Source organism: Ranitomeya variabilis, chromosome 4, assembly GCF_051348905.1.
Source record: "Ranitomeya variabilis isolate aRanVar5 chromosome 4, aRanVar5.hap1, whole genome shotgun sequence".
Classification (NCBI taxonomy): Eukaryota; Metazoa; Chordata; class Amphibia; order Anura; family Dendrobatidae; genus Ranitomeya; species Ranitomeya variabilis.
In genome coordinates, this window is record NC_135235.1 from 738,218,070 (window position 1) to 738,239,112 (window position 21,043).

At 45.0% G+C, this 21,043-nt stretch overlaps 1 protein-coding gene across 8 annotated transcripts in view; it reads right to left on the reverse strand.

The window, feature by feature from the left end:
* The window catches only part of LOC143767997 (uncharacterized), a 74,070-nt gene that overhangs the window by 45,743 nt on the left and 7,284 nt on the right, over positions 1 to 21,043 (reverse strand). For 4 of the 8 annotated variants that reach the window (XM_077256606.1, XM_077256604.1, XM_077256603.1 and 1 more), the window contains exons 2-5: positions 8,352 to 8,501; positions 8,042 to 8,221; positions 6,364 to 6,487; positions 6,126 to 6,280 (exon numbers count right to left, since the gene is read on the reverse strand). In XM_077256606.1, coding sequence (XP_077112721.1) covers positions 6,126 to 6,280; positions 6,364 to 6,487; positions 8,042 to 8,221; positions 8,352 to 8,501 — 609 coding nt within the window. Of the gene's footprint in view, positions 1 to 6,125; positions 6,281 to 6,363; positions 6,488 to 8,041; positions 8,222 to 8,351; positions 8,502 to 13,643; positions 14,332 to 21,043 lie in introns of those variants that run through there. The other 4 variants (XM_077256610.1, XM_077256607.1, XM_077256605.1 and 1 more) reach the window with 2 other exon arrangements.

Genomic DNA, 21,043 nt, shown 5'->3' on the forward strand with positions numbered 1-21,043 from the left:
ATTTACATCATAGGTAGACCTCAACTATGGGAGACAAACTGAGAAAATAAAATCCAGAAAATCGCATTGTCTGTCTTTTTATCATTTTATTTGCATTTTATGGTGGAAAATAAGTATTTGGTCAGAAACAAACAATCAAGATTTCTGGCTCTCACAGACCTGTAACTTCTTCTTTAAGAGTCTCCTCTTTCCTCCACTCATTACCTGTAGTAATGGCACCTGTTTAAACTTGTTATCAGTATAAAAAGACACCTGTGCACACCCTCAAACAGTCTGACTCCAAACTCCACTATGGTGAAGACCAAAGAGCTGTCAAAGGACACCAGAAACAAAACTGTAGCCCTGCACCAGGCTGGGAAGACTGAATCTGCAATAGCCAACCAGCTTGGAGTGAAGAAATCAACAGTGGGAGCAATAATTAGAAAATGGAAGACATACAAGACCACTGATAATCTCCCTCGATCTGGGGCTCCACGCAAAATCCCACCCCGTGGGGTCAGCATTTCAAAAATCCCAGAACCACGCGGGGGGACCTAGTGAATGAACTGCAGAGAGCTGGGACCAATGTAACAAGGCCTACCATAAGTAACACACTACGCCACCATGGACTCAGATCCTGCAGTGCCAGACGTGTCCCACTGCTTAAGCCAGTACATGTCCGGGCCCGTCTGAAGTTTGCTAGAGAGCATTTGGATGATCCAGAGGAGTTTTGGGAGAATGTCCTATGGTCTGATGAAACCAAACTGGAACTGTTTGGTAGAAACACAACTTGTCGTGTTTGGAGGAAAAAGAATACTGAGTTGCATCCATCAAACACCATACCTACTGTAAAGCATGGTGGTGGAAACATCATGCTTTGGGGCTGTTTCTCTGCAAAGGGGCCAGGAAGACTGATCCGGGTACATGAAAGAATGAATGGGGCCATGTATCGTGAGATTTTGAGTGCAAACCTCCTTCCATCAGCAAGGGCATTGAAGTTGAAACGTGGCTGGGTCTTTCAACATGACAATGATCCAAAGCACACCGCCAGGGCAACGAAGGAGTGGCTTCGTAAGAAGCATTTCAAGGTCCTGGAGTGGCCTAGCCAGTCTCCAGATCTCAACCCTATAGAAAGCCTTTGGAGGGAGTTGAAAGTCCGTGTTGCCAAGCGAAAAGCCAAAAACATCACTGCTCTAGAGGAGATCTGCATGGAGGAATGGGCCAAAATAACAACAACAGTGTGTGGCAACCTTGTGAAGACTTACAGAAAACGTTTGACCTCTGTCATTGCCAAAAAAGGCTATATTACAAAGTATTGAGATGAAATTTTGTTTCTGACCAAATACTTATTTTCCACCATAGTATGCAAATTAAATGTTAAAAAAACAGACAATGTGATTTTCTGGATTTTTTTTTCTCAGTTTGTCTCCCATAGTTGAGGTCTACCTATGATGTAAATTACAGACACCTCTCATCTTTTTAAGTGGTGGAACTTGCACTATTGCTGACTGACTAAATACTTTTTTTCCCCACTGTATATATATATATATATTTATTAGAAAGATAACAAGAAAAGCCGGCAATTCATGTGCCACGTACAGTAATATCACAGCATGACAGTTTAGAATAGAATAGATATAAACACATAGACTATATAGATATATACAGTATATATGTCAGTGACACACATCTATCTATGTATATACAGCTCTAGCAAAAATTAAGAGACCACTGCAAAATGTTCAGTTTGTCTGATTTTTCTCTTTATAGGTATATTTTTGAGTAAAATGTAAATTGTTCTTTCATTCTATAAACTACTGACAACATGTCTCCGAAGTTCAAAGCAATAAATTTTGTATTCATTTTCTGAAAATGAGAAATGGTAAAAATAACAAAAAATGCATTGCTTGCAGACCTCAAATAATGCAAAAAAAAACCAAGTTCATAATCATTTAGAAACAACGATACTAGTGTTTTAACGCAGGAAGAGTCCAGAAATCAATATTTGGTGGAATAACCATGATTTTTAATAACAGCTTTCATGCGTCTTGGAATGCTTTCCACCAGTCTTTCACACTGCTTTTGGGTGACCTTATACCACTCCTGGTACAAAAATGTAATCAGTTCTTCTTTGTTTGATGGCTTGTGACTATCGATCTTCCTCTTGATTACATTCCAAAGGTATTCAATGGGGTTCAGATCTGAAGATTGGGCTGGCCATGACAGGGATTTGATGTGGTGGTCCTTTATCCACACCTTGATTGACCTAGCTGTGTGGCATGGCACATTGTCCTGCTGGAAAACCAGTCCTCAGAGGTGGGAAACATTGCCTGAGCAGAAGGAATCAACCGCTTTTCCAGGATAACCTTGTAAGTGGCTTGATTCATATGTCCGTCGCAAAGAACAACCTACCCAATTCCAGCCTTGCTGAAGCTTCCTCAGATCATCACCGCCTCCAAATTTCACAATGGGTGCAAAAACACTGTGGCTTGCACACCTCTCCAGGTCTCCGTCTAACCATTAGATGACCAGGTGTTTGGCAAAACTGAAAATTAGACTCATCAGAGAAGATTACCTTGCTCCAGTCTTCTATGGTCCAATCCTTGTGGTCTTTGGCAAACTTCAGCCTGGCTCTCCTTTGCTTCTCATTGATGAATGGCTTTTTACTAGCTTTACATGATTTGAGGCCTTCGTCTAGGAGCCTGTTACGAACTGTTCTTGCCATGCACTTCACCATGGCTGCCATTTGCCATTCCTTTGGTAGGTCACTTTATGTCATCCTGCGGTTGCTGAGTGACATTCGAATAAGGTGACGGTCATCCCTGTCAGTGGAAAGTAGTTTTCGCCCTCTGCCGGTCTGTAGCTTTGTTGTCCCCAATGTCTGCTGCTTGACCTTGTTGTAATGGACTGCTGTATTAAAAATTTTAAGGATGGAGGCAACATGATGCTCACTGTGTCCCTCTGCTAGTAAAGCCATAATTGAGCCCTTCTTTTCCTCACTTAATACTTTTCTTTCCAACTTCCTATTACTTTTGGGATATTACTGGCACTTGTTTTGCTATTCAGCTTGTCCTACTGCAAGAGGATTGTTAACACCACAGCAGGTTTTTTATACTTGCCTTCATTAAATAAGATTTGGTTCAGGTAATGACCTAATCAGAAGCACATTAAGTAGAATGAGGTGTACTCTGCTTGGAATTCAACTGACACTGGAATGGAATGGCTATCAGACATGTAGAGAAACTGATTTTTATAAAACTCTGCAGTGGTCTCTTAATTTTTGCCAGAGCTGTACATTATATAGATAGATAAGTAGAAGAAAAGCTGGCAATTCATGTGCCGTGTACTGTAAAATCACTGCAGGATAGAAGAGATGGATTACATACAGTAAATACGTATAGAATAGGTAGATATATAGATGTCAGTGACAAATACAATTAGCACAGTGGGTGTGAAAATTACTGTACATGTATTTAATTAGGAAAAAAATGGCGTGGCCTCCTGCGCAATTTTCCTAACCAGCACCCTGAAACAAATATTGTAAAAGTCACAGACAGATGGAGAAGTCACATCTATGATCAGCTCTAACCCTGCCATCTCCACCGTTCTCATTACACAAATATAAAACATATAATACTGGATAACACTGGATCTCATCTTCACCCGCCTCTGCTCCCTATCTAAGCTCTCTAACTCACCTCTTCCACTCTCTGACCACAACCTTCTCACATTCTCTTCCCTCTCCACTCCTTGTCTACAATCCCCACTCCACAAACTTGCACACCCTCGCAGAAATCTTAAACACCTTGATCTACACTCACTTTCTGAATCCCTCCTCCCTCTCACAGACATAAGCTCCCTACACAATGCGGATGACGCCGCCGCTCTATACAACACCACAATAGCTGTAGCCTTGGAAGCGGTTGCCCCTCTCACACATACCAAGGCTCACAAAATCAACAGACAGCCCTGGCACACCTGCCTGACCAAAGAACTGAGGTGAGCTTCCAGGGCTGCAGAGCGGAGATGGAAAAGATCCCACTCCAACGAGCACTTCATCGCATTCAAACAGTCCCTCACTACTTTCAAGACCACACTCGCCACAGCAAAAGAAACCTACTTCTCATCTCTTATTTCCTCCCTGTCCCACAACCCCAAACAGTTATTCAACACCTTCAATTCTCTCCTCCGCCCCCCAGCGCCTCCTCCCTCCCCACTCATCTCTGCTGAAGACTTTGATGTTCTCAATCTTCTGCTTGAAAAATGAGGCAGAGACAGTTTCAGTCGACAACCCCCAGAACCCTTCCTTCTAACTACCCAGCCCTCCACCTCCAAAACCAACTTCTCCACCATTACAGAAGACAGACTCTCCACTCTACTCTCAAGATCGCATCTCACCACCTGTGCACTTGATCCGATCCCATCCCACTTCATCCCAAACCTCGCCACAGTCTTCATCCCAACCCTAACCCATCTCTTCAACCTATCACTAACAACTGGTGTTTTCCCCTCAAGCTTTAAACATGCCGCAATCACACCTATCCTCAAAAAGCCCTCTCTTGACCCATCCTCTGTATCTAGCTATCGCCCTATATCACTTCTCCCCTATGCCTCAAAACTACTGGAACAACACGTCCATCTTGAACTGTCCTCCCATCTATCTTCCTGCTCCCTCTTCGACCGCTTTCAATCTGGCTTCCGGTCACACCACTCCACTGAAACTGCCCTAACTAAGGTCACCAATGACCTATTAACCGCCAAGAGCAAGCGGCACTACTCTATCCTCCTCCTCCTGGACCTGTCCTCTGCCTTTGACACAGTAGACCATTCCCTGTTGCTGCAGACCCTCTCATCCCTTGGCATCACAGACTTGGCCCTATCCTGGATCTCGTCATACCTAACTGACCGGACATTCAGCGTCTCCCACTCACATACCACCTCTTCACCTCGCCCCCTATCTGTCGGAGTCCCGCAAGGTTCAGTTCTTGGGCCCCTGCTCTTCTCCATTTACACCTTTGGCCTGGGACAGCTCATAGAATCTCACGGCTTTCAGTATCACCTCTATGCTGATGACACACAGATCTACATCTCTGGACCAGATATCACCACCCTTCTAGCCAGAATCCCTCAATGTCTATCTGCTATTTCATCCTTCTTCTCCGCTAGATTTCTAAAACTTAACATGGACAAAACAGAATTCATCGTCTTTCCCCCATCTCACACGACCTCCCCAACGAACCTATCCATTACAGTAAATGGCTGCCCACTCTCCCCAGTCCCACAAGCCCGCTGTCTTGGGGTAATCCTTGACACTGATCTATCCAAACCCTTTCCACTTCCTGCCGCCTCCAACTCAAAAATATTTCACGGATCCGTACATTCCTAAACCAAGAATCTGCAAAAACCCTAGTCCATGCCCTCATCATCTCCCGCCTCGACTACTGTAACCTCCTGCTCTGCAGCCTCCCCTCGAACACGCTCGCACCCCTCCAATCTATTCTAAACTCTGCTGCCCGACTAATCCACCTGTCCCCCCGCTATTCCCCGGCCTCTCCCCTCTGTCAATCCCTTCACTGGCTACCCATTACCCAGAGACTCCAGTACAAAAGCCTAACCATGACATACAAAGCCATCCACACCCTGTCTCCTCCATACATCTGTGACCTCGTCTCCCGGTACTTTCCTGCACGCAACCTCCGATCCTCACAAGATCTCCTTCTCTACTCCCCTCTTATCTCCTCTTCACACAATCGCATACAAGATTTCTCTCGTGCATCCCCCCTACTCTGGAACTCTCTACCACAACATATCAGACTCTCGCCTACCATCGAAACCTTCAAAAAGAACCTGAAGACCCACCCCTTCTGACAAGCCTACAACCTGCAGTAACCACCAATCGACCAAACCGCTGCACGACCAGCTCTATCCTCACCTACTGTATCCTCACCCATCCCTTGTAGATTGTGAGCCCTCGCGGGCAGGGTCCTCTCTCCTCCTGTTCCAGTTGTGACTTGTATTGTTCAAGATTATTGTACTTGTTTTTATTATGTACACCCCTCCTCACATGTAAAGCGTTATGGAAAAAAATGGCGCAATAATAATAATAATAATAATACTGATGGATAAAACAAGATTGGGCACAAGACCTTCACAGCAGTCAACACATCATAGGGGAGAACTCCTGACTCCTTCTCTCCATCTACCTGATGATCCTGAGGGACATTGGGATCTTCTTGTTTACAGTCCTGTGGAAGAAGAGGACGGGGACATCTCTCTGGTGTGGTCCTCTTACTGGATAGATCTGGAAGAAGCACATACAGGGACTGAATTCATTCTTTACATGCAGATAATTATAGGCTGTGTGTATTTAGTCCTGTCTATTACCTGGTGATGTGAGGGGCTGGGGAACCTTGATCATGATGTCCTTGTACACATCTTTGTGTCCTTCTAAATACTCCCACTCCTCCATGGAGAAATAGACGGCGACATCCTGACACCTTATAAGAACCTGACACATACAATAATACCATCATCCCCGATCCCTTCACAGCATCTATAATATAATGCTAGGAGCGTTACCCTTTATAGCCTTTATAGCATGCACAAGTACGACACGCCGGTGCAGTCTGGACCCCACAGAGTGACGGACGTATCCGGCAGTAGCGTAGCTACCGTGGGGGCAAAGGAGGCCATCGCCCCGGGCCCGGTGCTCAGAGGGGGCCCACCCGGAGCTACGCTACTGTAACTGTATAGGCTTGCACAGTGCGCCAATACAGTTACATTCTGAGGCAGAGCAGGGCGAATCGATTTCCCTGCTCTGCCACCCGGGCCCCTATGGGCCCCTGAGCAAGCGGGCCCCCCGCCTGTCATTGCAGGGTCAACTGTATCAGCATCTTAGCTGATACAGCTGACCGCATTGATGAGGGAAGGAGCGCTACGCTCCTTCTCCCATCATCCCCCTGTCAGCGTCTGACGTCACCGACGCTGACACTGACAAGGGGGCGTGATGACATCACTGCCCGGCACCACGGTCCGGAGGTGAGCGGGAGCAGCGCAAGAACCAGGAAGAAGAGAGGTGAGTATTTATTTATTGTTTTTCTTTATGGGGGCTGTCTTATATTACCGGGTCTACCTGTTGGGGGGTGCTGCCTTATACTACAGAGTCTGCCTGTGGGGGGTGCTGCCTTATACTACAGAGTCTGCCTGTGGGGGGTGCTGCCTTATACTTCGGTGTCTGCCTGTGAGGGGGTGCTGCCTTATAATACAGAGTCTGCCTGTGGGGGGTGCTGCCTTATAACACAGTGTCTACCTGTGAGGGGGTGCTGTCTTATAACAAAGGGTCTGCCTGTTGAGGGGGTGCTGCCTTATAGTACAGTCTGCCTGTGTGGGGTGCTGCCTAATACTACAGGGTCGGCCTGTGGGGGGGTGCTGCCTTATAATACAAGGTCTGCCTCTGTGGGGGTGCTGCCTTATACTACAGAGTCTGCTTGTGGGGGGGTGCTGCCTTATACTGCAGTCTTCCTGTGAGGGGGTGCTGCCTTATACTACAGAGTCTGACTGTGGGGGGCTGCCTTATACTACAGAGTCTACCTATGGGGGCTGCCTTATGCTATAGAGACAGAATGGCAAAGAATGGGTGCAGCACATGACAGAATGGGGGTGCAGGATGGGAACAGCACATTACAGAATGGGGTCGCAGAATTGGAGTAGCACATACCAGGATGGGGTCAGCACATACCAAAATTGGTGCGCAGGATGGGAGCACATGACAGGATGAGGACACTGGAAGAGAGTAGCACATGACAAGAAGGAGGCGCACAAAACAGGATCACGGCGCAAGATGGGGGCCGCATATGACAGGAAGGGGGTGCAAGATGGTGGCTGCACATGATAGGAAGGGGGCGTAAGATGGTAGCAGCACATGACAAGATTAGGGCGCAGGATGGAAGCAGCACATACCAGGATGGAGACCATATACCAATATAAATGCTCGACACCTGGGCCTAAAACGGGTTCAATAGCTAGTTACTCTATAATGTCCCAGCATTCCCAGCAGTGTCACCTCTCTAGTCAGCAGCTCAATCATCTTGTAGGTGAGTTCTAGGATCTTTTGGTCATTGATGTCCTCATGTATCAGAGGGTGAGATTGAGGCTCCGTGATTGGGCTCAGGGGTCTTCCCCATCCCTCAGACACAGGGTCCTGACAGTGCTCCTTAGAGGTCTTCTTCACTACTGCGTAAACCTGGTTATGGAGAGACATTAATAAATCTCACTACAGACATTTCCAGAGTCCTCGTCACCTATCCAGTTCTGTCCATCTGTTATTCCCATAGATAAGAATGATGTAATGTGATGTCATCAGAATCTCTTACCTCTCCAGTAAGCCGGAAGAGGATCTCTAGGGTGAGGTGTAATATCCTCTCCGCCATCTTGTCTCTGTCCATATCCATCTGTGATGGATAAATCATGAAAATTTTCTTATGTAGAAGATCTTCACTAAGAGGATCAGATATTGTAGAGACCTGAATGAGAAGATGAGCCGATGTAACATCATAAAAATCCTCTGTAATAACACAATTACTGGAGATAATAAGGGAAACATATGAGGAAATTTATTATTTTACAGTATTTAGTTTTCTTCTTTACATCTACTAATAAAACCTATATATTTTAGGCCACAGACAACAAGCAGTTTCTCCCTCGGAGTCGGCAGCTGAATACGTTCCTCATAGACTCATCTTCCATAATGCTAATTCTCGTCTCAATTACCGACACTGAAATCAGCACCAGAAAACATAGATGTACACTGCAGGGACGGCACAGGTGCAGGTATAACAAAAACCCCGGCAGTTTAACTGCTTGCTGCTGTCAAAAGCAAACATGGCATCTAAGAACAGGGTCGGACTGGACTGGCGGGATATCGGTAAAATCCCTAGTGGGCTCTCTTGGTTAGACCATCATTTATTTTTCAACAGGACAATGACAGAAAACAAAAATAAAAAACACACAAAAAAAAGAAAGCCTTCAAAAAGTTGGTACAAGAAGTTGAAGCCAAAAGAAAAGAAAACCATAAAAAACTTTGTACACAACCAAAAAACTTAAAATTTTGATACAGAAGGAAAAAACTTTAACCCCTTTCTGACATATGACGTACTATCCCGTCGAGGTGGGGTGGGCCCGTATGACCACCAACGGGATAGTACGTCATACACGATCGGCCGCGCTCACGGGGGGAGCGCGGCCGATCGCGGCCGGGTGTCAGCTGCCTATCGCAGCTGACATCCGGCACTATGTGCCAGGAGCGGTCACGGACCGCACCCGGCACATTAACCCCCGGCACACCGCGATCAAACATGATCGCGGTGTGCCGGCGGTATAGGGAAGCATCGTGCAGGGAGGGGGCTCCCTGCAGGCTTCCCCGAGACCCCCGGAGCAACGCGATGTGATCGCGTTGCTCCGAGGGTCTCCTACGTCCTTCCTCGCTGCAGGTCCCGGATCCAAGATGGCCGCGGCATCCGGGTCCTGCAGGGAGGGAGGTGGCTTACCGAGTGCCTGCTCAGAGCAGGCGCTGGTAAGCCTGCAGCCCTGCACAGCAGATCGCCGATCTGACAGAGTGCTGTGCACACTGTCAGATCACCGATCTGTAACGTCCCCCCCTGGGACAAAGTAAAAAAAAAAATTTCCACTTGTGTAAAAAAAAAAAAAAATCCTAAATAAAGAAAAAATATATATATATATTATTCCCATAAATACATTTCTTCATCTAAATAAAAAAAAAAAACAATAAAAGTACACATGTTTAGTATCACTGCGTCTGTAACGACCCGACCTATAAAACTGTCCCACTAGTTAACCCCTTCAGTAAACACCGTAAGAAAAAAAAACAAGGCAAAAAACAACGCTTTATTACCATACCGCGGAAGAAAAAGTGGAATAACACGCGATCAAAAAGACAGATATAAATAACCATGATACCACTGAAAGCGTCATCTTGTTCCGCAAAAAACAAGCCGCTATACAGCATCATCTGCAAAAAAATAAAGAAGTTATAGTCCTGAGAATAAAGCGATACCAAAATAATTATTTTTTCTATAAAATAGTTTTTATTGTATAAAAGCGCCAAAACATAAAAAAATGATATAAATGAGGTATCGCTGTAATCGTACTGACCCGACGAATAAAACTGCTTTATCAATTTTACCAAACGCGGAAAGGTATAAACGCCTCCCCCAAAAGAAATTCATGAATAGCTGGTTTTTGATCATTCTGCCTCACAAAAATCGGAATAAAAAGCGATCAAAAAATGTCACGTGCCCGAAAATGTTACCAATAAAAACGTCAACTCGTCCCGCAAAAAACAAGACCTCACATGACTCTGTGGACTCAAATATGGAAAAAAAATATTTTTTGCAATAAAAAGCGTCTTTCAGTGTGTGACGGCTGCCAATCATAAAAATCCGCTAAATAACCCGCTATAAAAGTAAATCAAACCCCCCTTCATCACCCCCTTAGTTAGGGAAAAATAAAAAAATAAAAAAAATGTATTTATTTCCATTTTCCCATTAGGGCTAGGGTTAGGGTTAGGGCTAGGGTTATGGCTAGGGTTATGGCTAGGGTTATTGCTAGGGTTATTGCTAGGGTTATTGCTAGGGTTAGGGCTAGGGCTAGGGCTAGGGCTAGGGTTGGGGCTAGGGTTGGGGCTAGGGTTGGGGCTAGGGTTAGGGTTAGGGCTAGGGTTAGGGCTAGGGTTGGGGCTAGGGTTGGGGCTAGGGTTAGGGCTAGGGTTAGGGCTAGGGTTGGGGCTAGGGTTGGGGCTAGGGTTAGGGCTAGGGTTAGGGCTAGGGTTGGGGCTAAAGTTACAGGTTACAGGCTACAGTTAGGGTTTGGGCTAAAGTTAGGGTTAGGGTTTGGATTACATTTATGGTTGGGATTAGGGTTGGGATTAGAATTAGGGGTGTGTCAGGGTTAGTGGTGTGGTTAGGGTTACTGTTGGGATTAGGGTAAGGGGTGTGTTTGGATTAGGGTATCAGTTATAATTGGGGGGTTTCCACTGTTTAGGCACATCAGGGGCTCTCCAAACGGGACATGGCATCCGATCTCAATTCCAGCCAATTCTGCGTTGAAAAAGTAGAACAGTGCTCCTTCCCTTCAGAGCTCTCCTGTGTGCCCAAACAGGGGTTTACCCCAACATATGGGGTATCAGCGTACTCAGGACAAATTGGACAACAACTTTTGGGGTCCAATTTCTCCTGTTACCCTTGGGAAAATACTAAACTGGGGGCTAAAAAATAAGTTTTGTGGGAAAAAAAGGATTTTTTATTTTCACGGCTCTGCGTTGTAAACTGTAGTGAAACACTTGGGGGTTCAAAGTTCTCACAACACATCTAGATAAGTTCCTTAGGGGGTCTACTTTCCAAAATGGTGTCACTTGTGGGGGTTTTTAATGTTTAGGCACATCAGGGGCTCTCCAAACGCAACATGGCGTCCCATCTTAATTCCAGTCAATTTTGCATTGAAAAGTAAAATGGCGCTCCTTCCCTTCCGAGCTCTGCCCTGCGCCCAAACAATGGTTTACACTCACATATGGGGTATCAGCGTACTCAGGATAAATTGCACAACAATTTTTGGGGTCCAATTTCTCCTCTTACCCTTGGGAAAATAAAAAATTGGGGGCGAAAAGATAATTTTTGTGAAAAAATATGATTTTTTATTTTTACGGCTCGGCATTATAAACTTCTGTGAAGCACTTGTTGGGTCAGAGTGCTCACCACACATCTAGATAAGTTCCTTAGGGGGTCTACTTTCCAAAATGGTGTCACTTGTGGGGGGTTTCAATGTTTAGGCACATCAGGGGCTCTCCAAATGCAACATGGCGTCCCATCTCAATTCCAGTCAATTTTGCATTGTAAAGTCAAATGGCGCTCCTTTCCTTCCGAGCTCTGCCATGCGTATAAACAGTGGTTTACCCCCACATATGGGGTATCATCGTACTCAGGACAAATTGTACAACAACTTTTGGGGTCCATTTTCTCCTGATACCCTTGGTAAAATAAAACAAATTGGAGCTGAAATAAATTTTGTGTGAAAAAAAGTTAAATGTTCATTTTTATTTAAACATTCCAAAAATTCCTGTGAAACACCTGAAGGGTTAATAAACTTCTTGTTTTGAGTGGTTTTGAGTACCTTGAGGGGTGCAGTTTTTAGAATGGTGTCACACTTGGGTATTTTCTATCATATAGACCCCTCAAAATGACTTCAAATGAGATGTGGTCCCTAAAAAAAAATGGTGTTGTAAAAATGAGAAATTTCTGGTCAACTTTTAACCCTTATAACTCCCTAACAAAAAAACGTTTTGGTTCCAAAATTGTGCTGATGTAAAGTAGACATGTGGGAAATGTTACTTATTAAGTATTTTCCATGACATATGTCTGTGATTTAAAAGCATAAAAATTCAAAGTTGGAAAATTGCAAAATTTTCAAAATTTTCGCCAAATATTCGTTTTTTTCACAAATAAACGCAAGTTATATCGAAGAAATTTTACCACTATCATGAAGAACAATATGTCACGAGAAAACAATGTCAGAATCGCCAAGATCCGTTGAAGCATTCCAGAGTTATAACCTCATAAAGTGACAGTGGTCAGAATTGTAAAAATTGGCCCGGTCATTAACGTGCAAACCACCCTTGGGGGTGAAGGGGTTAAAAAGTAAAGAGACAGAAGGAAAAACTTCAAAGAATAAAAAGTTAAAACGGCTTTCCTTATACTTTGTCTGTGCTCAAATGCAGTCATACACACACACTTCCCCTTTCTTATGCTGCTGTATCCAAAGTCACTAAAATCACGTATTTGAAAACCAGTAGCTCACAGCAAAAATAATAGATACCACTTAGTTTCACTTCTTCAAAAATTGCTACACTGTAGCTAGCACTACTCAGAATACAGAAACAGGAAACTTTGCAAAAACAGATGTGACAGTGTGATTTACAATGGATATATCTTTGCTAGTAGCAGAGGAGAAGCGTGGAGAAGGAAAAAAAAAAAAAAAACTTCTCTTTACAATTGTATGCACTTATAGCAACAGTACACGACATGAACCAAAACAGATACAGACGTCCAGGAGAACCAATGCCCTCTTTATTATTCTGTGACCCGTGCAGGCCATTCTGGGAACAGACAACTATCAATCGCACTGGGCACACATATGCCCGGGCCGCCTGAGTGAGGAGCACAACAAACGGGAATTCTACCACCCTCCGGTCCTGTCGTCCTGACTGCCTCACCGGCTAAGGGAATCTGTGGCAGCCCTCTAAGCTATCACCATCTGAGCCTGAAACATCGGACTACCTGTCCCAGGACCACCTGTCCCTCCTGCTGCATGGGAATCTGTGATAGCTTATCGAGTGATTTGACCTCCTGCTGTCTGTTACCCAGCAACCACAAACAAAGCAGTCACTGTTCCAGTTTTTCTCCCGGATCTCACACAAACATGGAACACAAACACGGCACACAGCAGACACCTTGACTTATATCCCAGGGTTTGGATACGGGCTTGGACTTTTTACACTACCTGGGAATGCGGTGGTGACCACACCAGGCCGGCTAAAAGTATAGACCTGAACTGGACACTGGGGACATTCAGGTAAGATGACAACATTTTCTTACCTTACTCTGATGGAGCTGCAGTCTCCGTCCCGTGAGCCAAGGCAGCGGCTGGCACCCTCGTCCTTCCGGTCAGCAAGGTCCCCATGCGTTTCTCCCACTGCCCCGCATGTAGGCGCCAGATGTTATGGAAATTTGGTTTGGGATGAATCTATCCCTGTCTGTGCTGCGGCCTTTCCCAATTATCAGATCAGATATGTTGAGCGTTCAAGAAAGAATGACTGACACGAAAGTGACAGGATAACATTCTATCCAGATCTGCTGGTTTATTCTTTGATACATAGTTTTATAGATGCGTATAAAAAGGGGTGGTTAGTAAATTAACATACAATTTAGCTATTATTTCATTGGCTAACTGAGTACATAATATACTTTGACTGAGTACATGGCATATTCTGACTAAATGCCACCTAGCAACTAGCTGATTTAGCAATCTTAGAAGTAGCTGTCACCTTTATCCTGCATTTCGGCAAGATTTTAGGCATTGGTTCAGGACATCTGGCCTAAGTTCCTGTTTTTTAGGTGTCTGGAAAGTACCAAGGACCCATCTGGCCTAGCTCATGTGGTCAAGTTGAGCAACTGATTATAAACTAGTTGAGTATATAGATGTATATTTGCTTTTATGTGAGTATATATGATTATAAAGGAGTATACATGCAAGTGGGATCTATATGATATATATATTTCTATCACAGGCTCTTGCTGAGAGAGTGATACATCTCCATTCCTTGACAGCTCCTGCAGTAAGCACCGGGTCCTTCTTAGGCCGTGTGGCGCTAGCAGCAGGATATCCTCTGAGGGTAGATCTATGGCTGCTTCACTCTCCGGCTCCTCTTCTCATGCTGTATACGACATATTTAATATGGGAGACTTTGCAGACTTCTTGAAATTCATTGCCCTGGGGGCGGAGATTAGTGATGTTGGAGGCGGAGCTTACCATTTAGTTCCCACTACTCTATGTGCAGGATGCATCGTGGTGGAATGGAGACAGGATCGGATGAGGTAATTAAGCAATAATAAGACTTCATGTTTAGAATGTCTTTGTGCTGTGTTTATTCTGTAATGTATTTTTTGTGTTAACTGCACTTGTTTCATGTGTGCTGCTTTACTTGTGTGCATGGTGCTTGTGTGACGAGTGTGCATGGTGCTTGTGTGACGAGTCTGCATGGTGCTTGTGTGACGTGTGTCTGATAGAAATATATATATCATGTAGATCTCACTTGCATGTATACTCATATATACTCACAGCTAATATATACACATTATAATCAATGGCTTAAAATGGCTGACATAAACTGATATAAGCCAGATAGACTGTATGGGGTTTTCCAGGCAAAAGCAGAGCAACGCCAGATGTATTAAGTGATGATCAGATGTCTCAACTTTGTCCTAGATGCAGAAAGATGCAGAGAGCTACATTTTAGTTGTTTAATCAGCATTCATATGTGCATTAATCACAATATTCCATATATATTTAGATGACCAATAACAGAGGAGCTAGACAATATGCTAATTAACTAACCACCCCTAACCACCTCCTTTCTATATGCGATTATAAAACTATGTATGTACAATAAATCATCAGTATTGATGGAATGTTATTGTCACAATGTTGAGCAGTCTCATTCCTTGAGCGCTCAAAATACTCAGTCTTATTGTAAACGGCCGCAGCACACACAGCGATAGATTTATCCAAACCAAATTTACATAACATTTGTGAATGGTGCTTGTGTGTTGAGTGTGCATGGTGCTTGTGTGACGAGTGTGCATGGTGCTTGTGTGACCAGTGTGCATGGTGCTTGTGTGACAAGTGTGCATGGTGCTTGTGTGATAAGTGTACGCATGGTGCTTGTGTGACGAGTGTGCATGGTGTGTGATGCAGCGGTATGACCATACACAGTGAAATGGCAGTGACCCAAACAAGTTCAAACAAAACGTTCACATACACGTAAGACAGCACAAGACGCAGGGTGTCAGTCTCTCTGGTTCCTTTAGCCTCTGTGTTGCTCCACACAGAGAGAGCTCTGCAGACAACTGTCCTGTCTGCTTCCAAGAACACACTGACACACCTCCACCACTACTACAGGGCTTTTTCACTCAGTCACTGCTTCACTATTCTAATTACAGCCACACCTGTGTCTGTAATACGCCCTCATGGCCTCACTACGCCTCCATGCACATTCTGGAGAGCACATACAGCGCCCCCTAGCTGTACCAGGGGTCACTGCCTCACATATCCTCCCCCCTGTTCATACCTGTGGGGATGAACATTTGTTACCCAGTAAGGGCGAAAGACAGGGCATCAGTATGCCCCCGACATCCCCGCTCGCTACATTAAGAAACTAAAGTAGGGACCGGAACCATCGATCAACACACGCATCCCTCCCCTTTACGTTTCTCCGCCATATTTCATTATGGGACCACCCACCCCGATCTCCATTGCAGAAGCCAAACCCTCTTTTCTGATTAACCGCAGATGTGGGCCAATTTTTGGGTGGTCTTTACTTTGTTTACTTTAGGTTCACTAACCCCACGGGTCATCCTGTCACCTAAGTATCTGCTTTCGGGCCCCTGGTACCATTTGCTCTGTACCCTTACCCATGCCTCAGAGACTATATCAATCTGAAACGCCGCGGACTGCGCTGGCAACTCTGAGCATATATCTGTACTATGCCCTGAGCCTCCCGACACTGCTGTCTAGCGAGCGCTCTATCTAATTTACCCTGACCCCCGGCCCCATCCTTGACCGATGCCAGAGGGTTCCTCGTGCGCTCGTCCCCAGTCGCCTCTGCGACCATACACTCTCTGCTCTTCTCATACCTGCGTCTTTTATATCTGTGTCTCCGAAAGGGACCCTGGATCTGAGCTGTCCCAACCTTACCAGGGAACATCTCCAGCTCAGGGTTCAATGGGGTCCCCACAACCTCTACTGCCACAACCTCTAGAGGGAGCCTATCAGGATTACACTCAAATCCTAGGTTGGTGACCCCTATGGCAGGTATTTCAATATCTTTGGGTTCTGCACCCAGTATAACTTTTTCCATGAGAGGGTTTACCCTGGTCTCCCACAGGCACCAAAACAGTGGAAAATCTCTTCCCAACACAGTCCCATAGGGAAGGGTCTTTGCCACTCCCACCACATGTCTAATGTCTCCACATGGTGTAGAAACATTGACCTCCGCAGTCGGGTACTCCCGGATTTCCCCATGGATACCCATCACCTCCACTTTGTCCATTGGTGTTGTCCCCAGCAACAAGGGAACGATGGACCAGAGTCACTTTACTCCCCGTGTCCAGGAAAGCCTCTGTTTGGCACCCATTCACAAGTACCTGGCACAATTCTGGTTCGCCGCCAGCTGTGCCCGTAGTGGTGATACAGACAGGCTGGGCACACATAGACTCCTGACCAGTGTTCCCACAGTGCATGGGCTTAGATGTTACCGAACAGTTACTAGCCCCATGCACGGGCTCTGGAGCAACGTCCTGAGTGGACTTATACCGCTCAATCAATTCTATCAGCAGTTCTAGGTGGCCTAGGTCCCTCAGCCCGACCCAAAAGCTGCATGGTGGCCGGCATAGCCCTCGCCATCCGGTCAGCCACAATTCTCTCCATCATCTCATACGGAGAACAGAACTCAGGCTGGAGCCACTCCTCCACCAATTGCAACAAGTCACTTGCTTGAGACCTGGCAGACCGAGTCTCTACATAGGAGGACCACTGGTACACCCAATGATCGCCCCTTACATCTGGGGTCTCTTCAGGAATCTGCTGTTCACCCCTCACATTAGAGGTCTCCACTTTATATCGTTGAAGCTCTGCTAGCTCGCTCTGCAGCGTTTCCTGCTGCCGCTGCTGCTACTGCAAAATCTCTTGCAGGGAATGTTGAAACTGCAGCGTCTCTTGTTGAAGCCTTTGCTGACTGAGCACAACCTGCTCCAAAAGTTCCTCCATTTTCCCAGCAGACTTGCACAACAATCTGCAGCACTCTCTGGGGGTATGCCTTAGTTCACTGGCCTCGCATTCTTTCCACCAAATGTGATGCAGCGGTATGACCATACACAGTGAAACGGCAGTGACCCAAACAAGTTCAAACAAAATGTTCTTTTATTGTGTTACTTCGCACAGTCAATATAGTATATGGCTTCTTCATACAGTCCATTAATAATGCATGGCTATATGATGCAGTCAATACACAGGCCGAACTTCCCTCTGTCCAGTTTCCCTGGGTGACCGCATGCCGGTAACAAGTCTCTGTACTCACTCAGCGCACTGCACTCTTTATCCTCTGTCGTGCAGCCGGGTACATGTAAGACAGCCCAAGTTGCAGGGTGTCAGACTGTCAGTCTCTCTGGTTTCTTTAGCCTCTGTGTTGCTCCACACAGAGAGAGCTCTGCAGACAACTGCCCTGTCTGCCTCCAAGAACACACTGACACACCTCCCCCACTACTACAGGGCTTTTTTAATCAGTCACTGCTTCACTATTCTAATTACAGCCACACCTGTACGACCTCATGGCCTCACTAGTACCAGGGCTGTGGAGTCGGTAAGCCACAGTTGCGACTCCGACTCCTGGATTTTATCAGGTTCCGACTCTGACTCCTTCATAAATGGCCAATTCGTAACAATAAATTTACTGTTGTAAAATATTAACATCGTGCTTATCCAGTTTCTCACCATCATATAAGTAATCAGACCACTTAGAGCAAAAACTATATTTATTAGAATGCAATTAGAATATAGCAAATAACTTTGATAAACTTTTCTAAACTCTTGTAAGTAAATATGCAATAAACACTGTTGCAGTTAATAAGAAGAAATCTATAAATTTGTCACCCGGAAAAAGTATTGCCTTTGTCAGATCCTCCTTCCTGGATGCCATCAAATGTGATCTAATTATTTTGAGAGCAGAGAACAACCTCTCTACACTTTCTTGGGTTGGTGACAAAGCAGTAACCACTTGGGCAACATCTCTGACAATGTCAGAATAGAGAGGAATCGCTTGTTGCACTGTTATTTTTGATGAATGGTCAAATTTCTCAATTTCTTTTAGTGCACGTGAAAAATTCTGCTGAAATGTACTGGCTGTGTTCTTTGATGGAGATGACTCTTCTTCTATGCGGGAACGCTTTGCACGGTCCTTGTGAGCCAAATATTTTTCGAAATTAAATTCTTCATCAGTTGATGAGGGTGAAGATGTGGCAGGACGACCAAATTCTTCTTGTTCCTCCTGACTGTTCTGCAACCCTTTCATCCTTACTGCTATTTCAAACAGACCTTCTTTTCCTTTAGTTAGCTGTTGATCATCTAGAAGAATCCGATGCATTGGGTCTACATAAACAGCTGCCAAAAGAATGTTATTTTGTAATAGTAGCTCCTCTCTCCGTTTCATTGATGTAGCAATGCCCCTTGCAATTAACCCTCCTCTTTAGGACAGGCGAAACATCAGGTTCTTCCACTCCTTTAAGAAAGTACCTGGAGTTAAAGGGAACCTGTCACCCCGTTTTTTCCGTATGAGATAAAAATACTGTTAAATAGGGCCTGAGCTGTGCATTGCAATAGTGTATTTTGTGGACCCCGATTCCCCACCTATGCTGCCGAAATACGTTACCAAAGTAGTCGTTTTCGCCTGTCAATCAGGCTGGTCTGGTGAAAAGGGCGTGGTGTCTTCCCCCAGATCTTGCGTAGTTTTCCGTTGGTGGCGTAGTGGTGTGCGCATGCCCAAGGTCCCAAATCCACGTCACAGGGGAGTGAAAAGATCGCGATGTGCTGTATTTCATTGGTGATCGGTGGGCGCGGCCATCTTCCTTTGGCCACGCGTGCGCAGAAGCGGCGCTCTGCTGGCCGCGGCTTCAGGACAATGGCCGCGGGATGCCGCGCGTGCGCAGATGGAGATCGCGGCGGCCATTATCCTGAAGCAGAGCTCAGGCCCTATTTAACAGTATTTTTAACTCATACGGAAAAAACGGGGTGACAGGTTCCCTTTAAGTCCTCTGCTTGTAATTTTCTAGTCACTGTAAATGGGTGCTCTAGCAATTTTTCCAGCTCAGCCACCTGATTCCACTGACTTTCATTTAGCATCAGTTGAGGGTTAGCCATGACTACAAGAAAGGTTTGCAGTTCAACCAAGCGCTGAATAATTAAGTAAGTACTGCCCCATCATGTGGCTTGATCAATAATTGCCCCTTTTCCAGCACTTCTCTTCAAAATTGAGTCAACTTTAGGGGTTCTGGCAACAGTAGCCAATTTTCTCACCTTGCCAATCAGTGCAGCAGCATGTCCTTCTTGCAGACTGTCTCTTATAGCCAGCTGTAGCGTATGCACAACACAGCGCATGTGATGAATGAAAGAACGTATTGACAGATTCAACAAGATCATCTAAACTATCATGTTGCTGTTCATCTGAAGCAACTTCAGTTTCCTCTATTCCTCTTCCTCTATTTCAAACATTTCTGTGTCTGTGGACCCAGAATGTTGTTCTAGCTGCTGGTCACCATCATTACTCTCATTCAATAGCTTAATAGTACTTCTCATATTGGAAGCATTGTCAGTTACGACAGAAAGAACTTGCTCTTTTTTAAGTTCATAGTCTTGCAGAACCTTTTCCACCAAGACCTGGAGGAACTCACTGGTGTGATGAGCTTTGGTGTTTTATACCGCCAATGTCTTAGTAACTATTTCATTTTTGTCACAAACAAATCGGACATTGATGGCAAAATAGTTCACTCTGTGACGTGTGCAGGCATCCGTTTTAAGAAACAGAAAGCGTCCCTTGAGAGTTTTTTTAAGTTCTTCCTTTTGTTTAAAAGCTTCTTCGATTACTAATTTTCTAATACTCTCTCTCTCCAGAGAAACACCAAGCTTGCGGGCCATTTCCCCATTCAGACACATAAAAGCTGGTCGTGAAAATAATGAAATAGGCACACTATCCTTTACACAAGCTTCTATGATCTGTTTTTTTAAATGTATCTACTGTCATTGTCACAGTAACTTTGTCACTCACAAAATATCTTGCAACTGATGGCTGCAAACTTCTCTGCTCCTTTGTTTGGCTGGAAGAGCTGGGCACTGGTTCATTGGTTTGGATGCAGTCTTTCTCATCCACTGCTTTCAGTACTTCTGGATGAAAGCGCTGTAAATGTCTCTTTAGATTAGAAGCTCTGGTAGGAGCATTTTTATCTTTGCCTGAATATGCACTGATCTTGGCTTCACGGCATTTGTTTTCGTCTGGATCACTTGTCATACACTGACAGACATAATGTTTTCTATATTGAGTGATGGTGAAATGTTCAAATACAGCTGATTTAATGTGACGCTTTTTTGACCCTCAGGTTTTTAATTCTGCATTCACAATCCAAATGACAATTGTTTTTCCTAAAAACAATTGTACAAAATTATTGCCAGG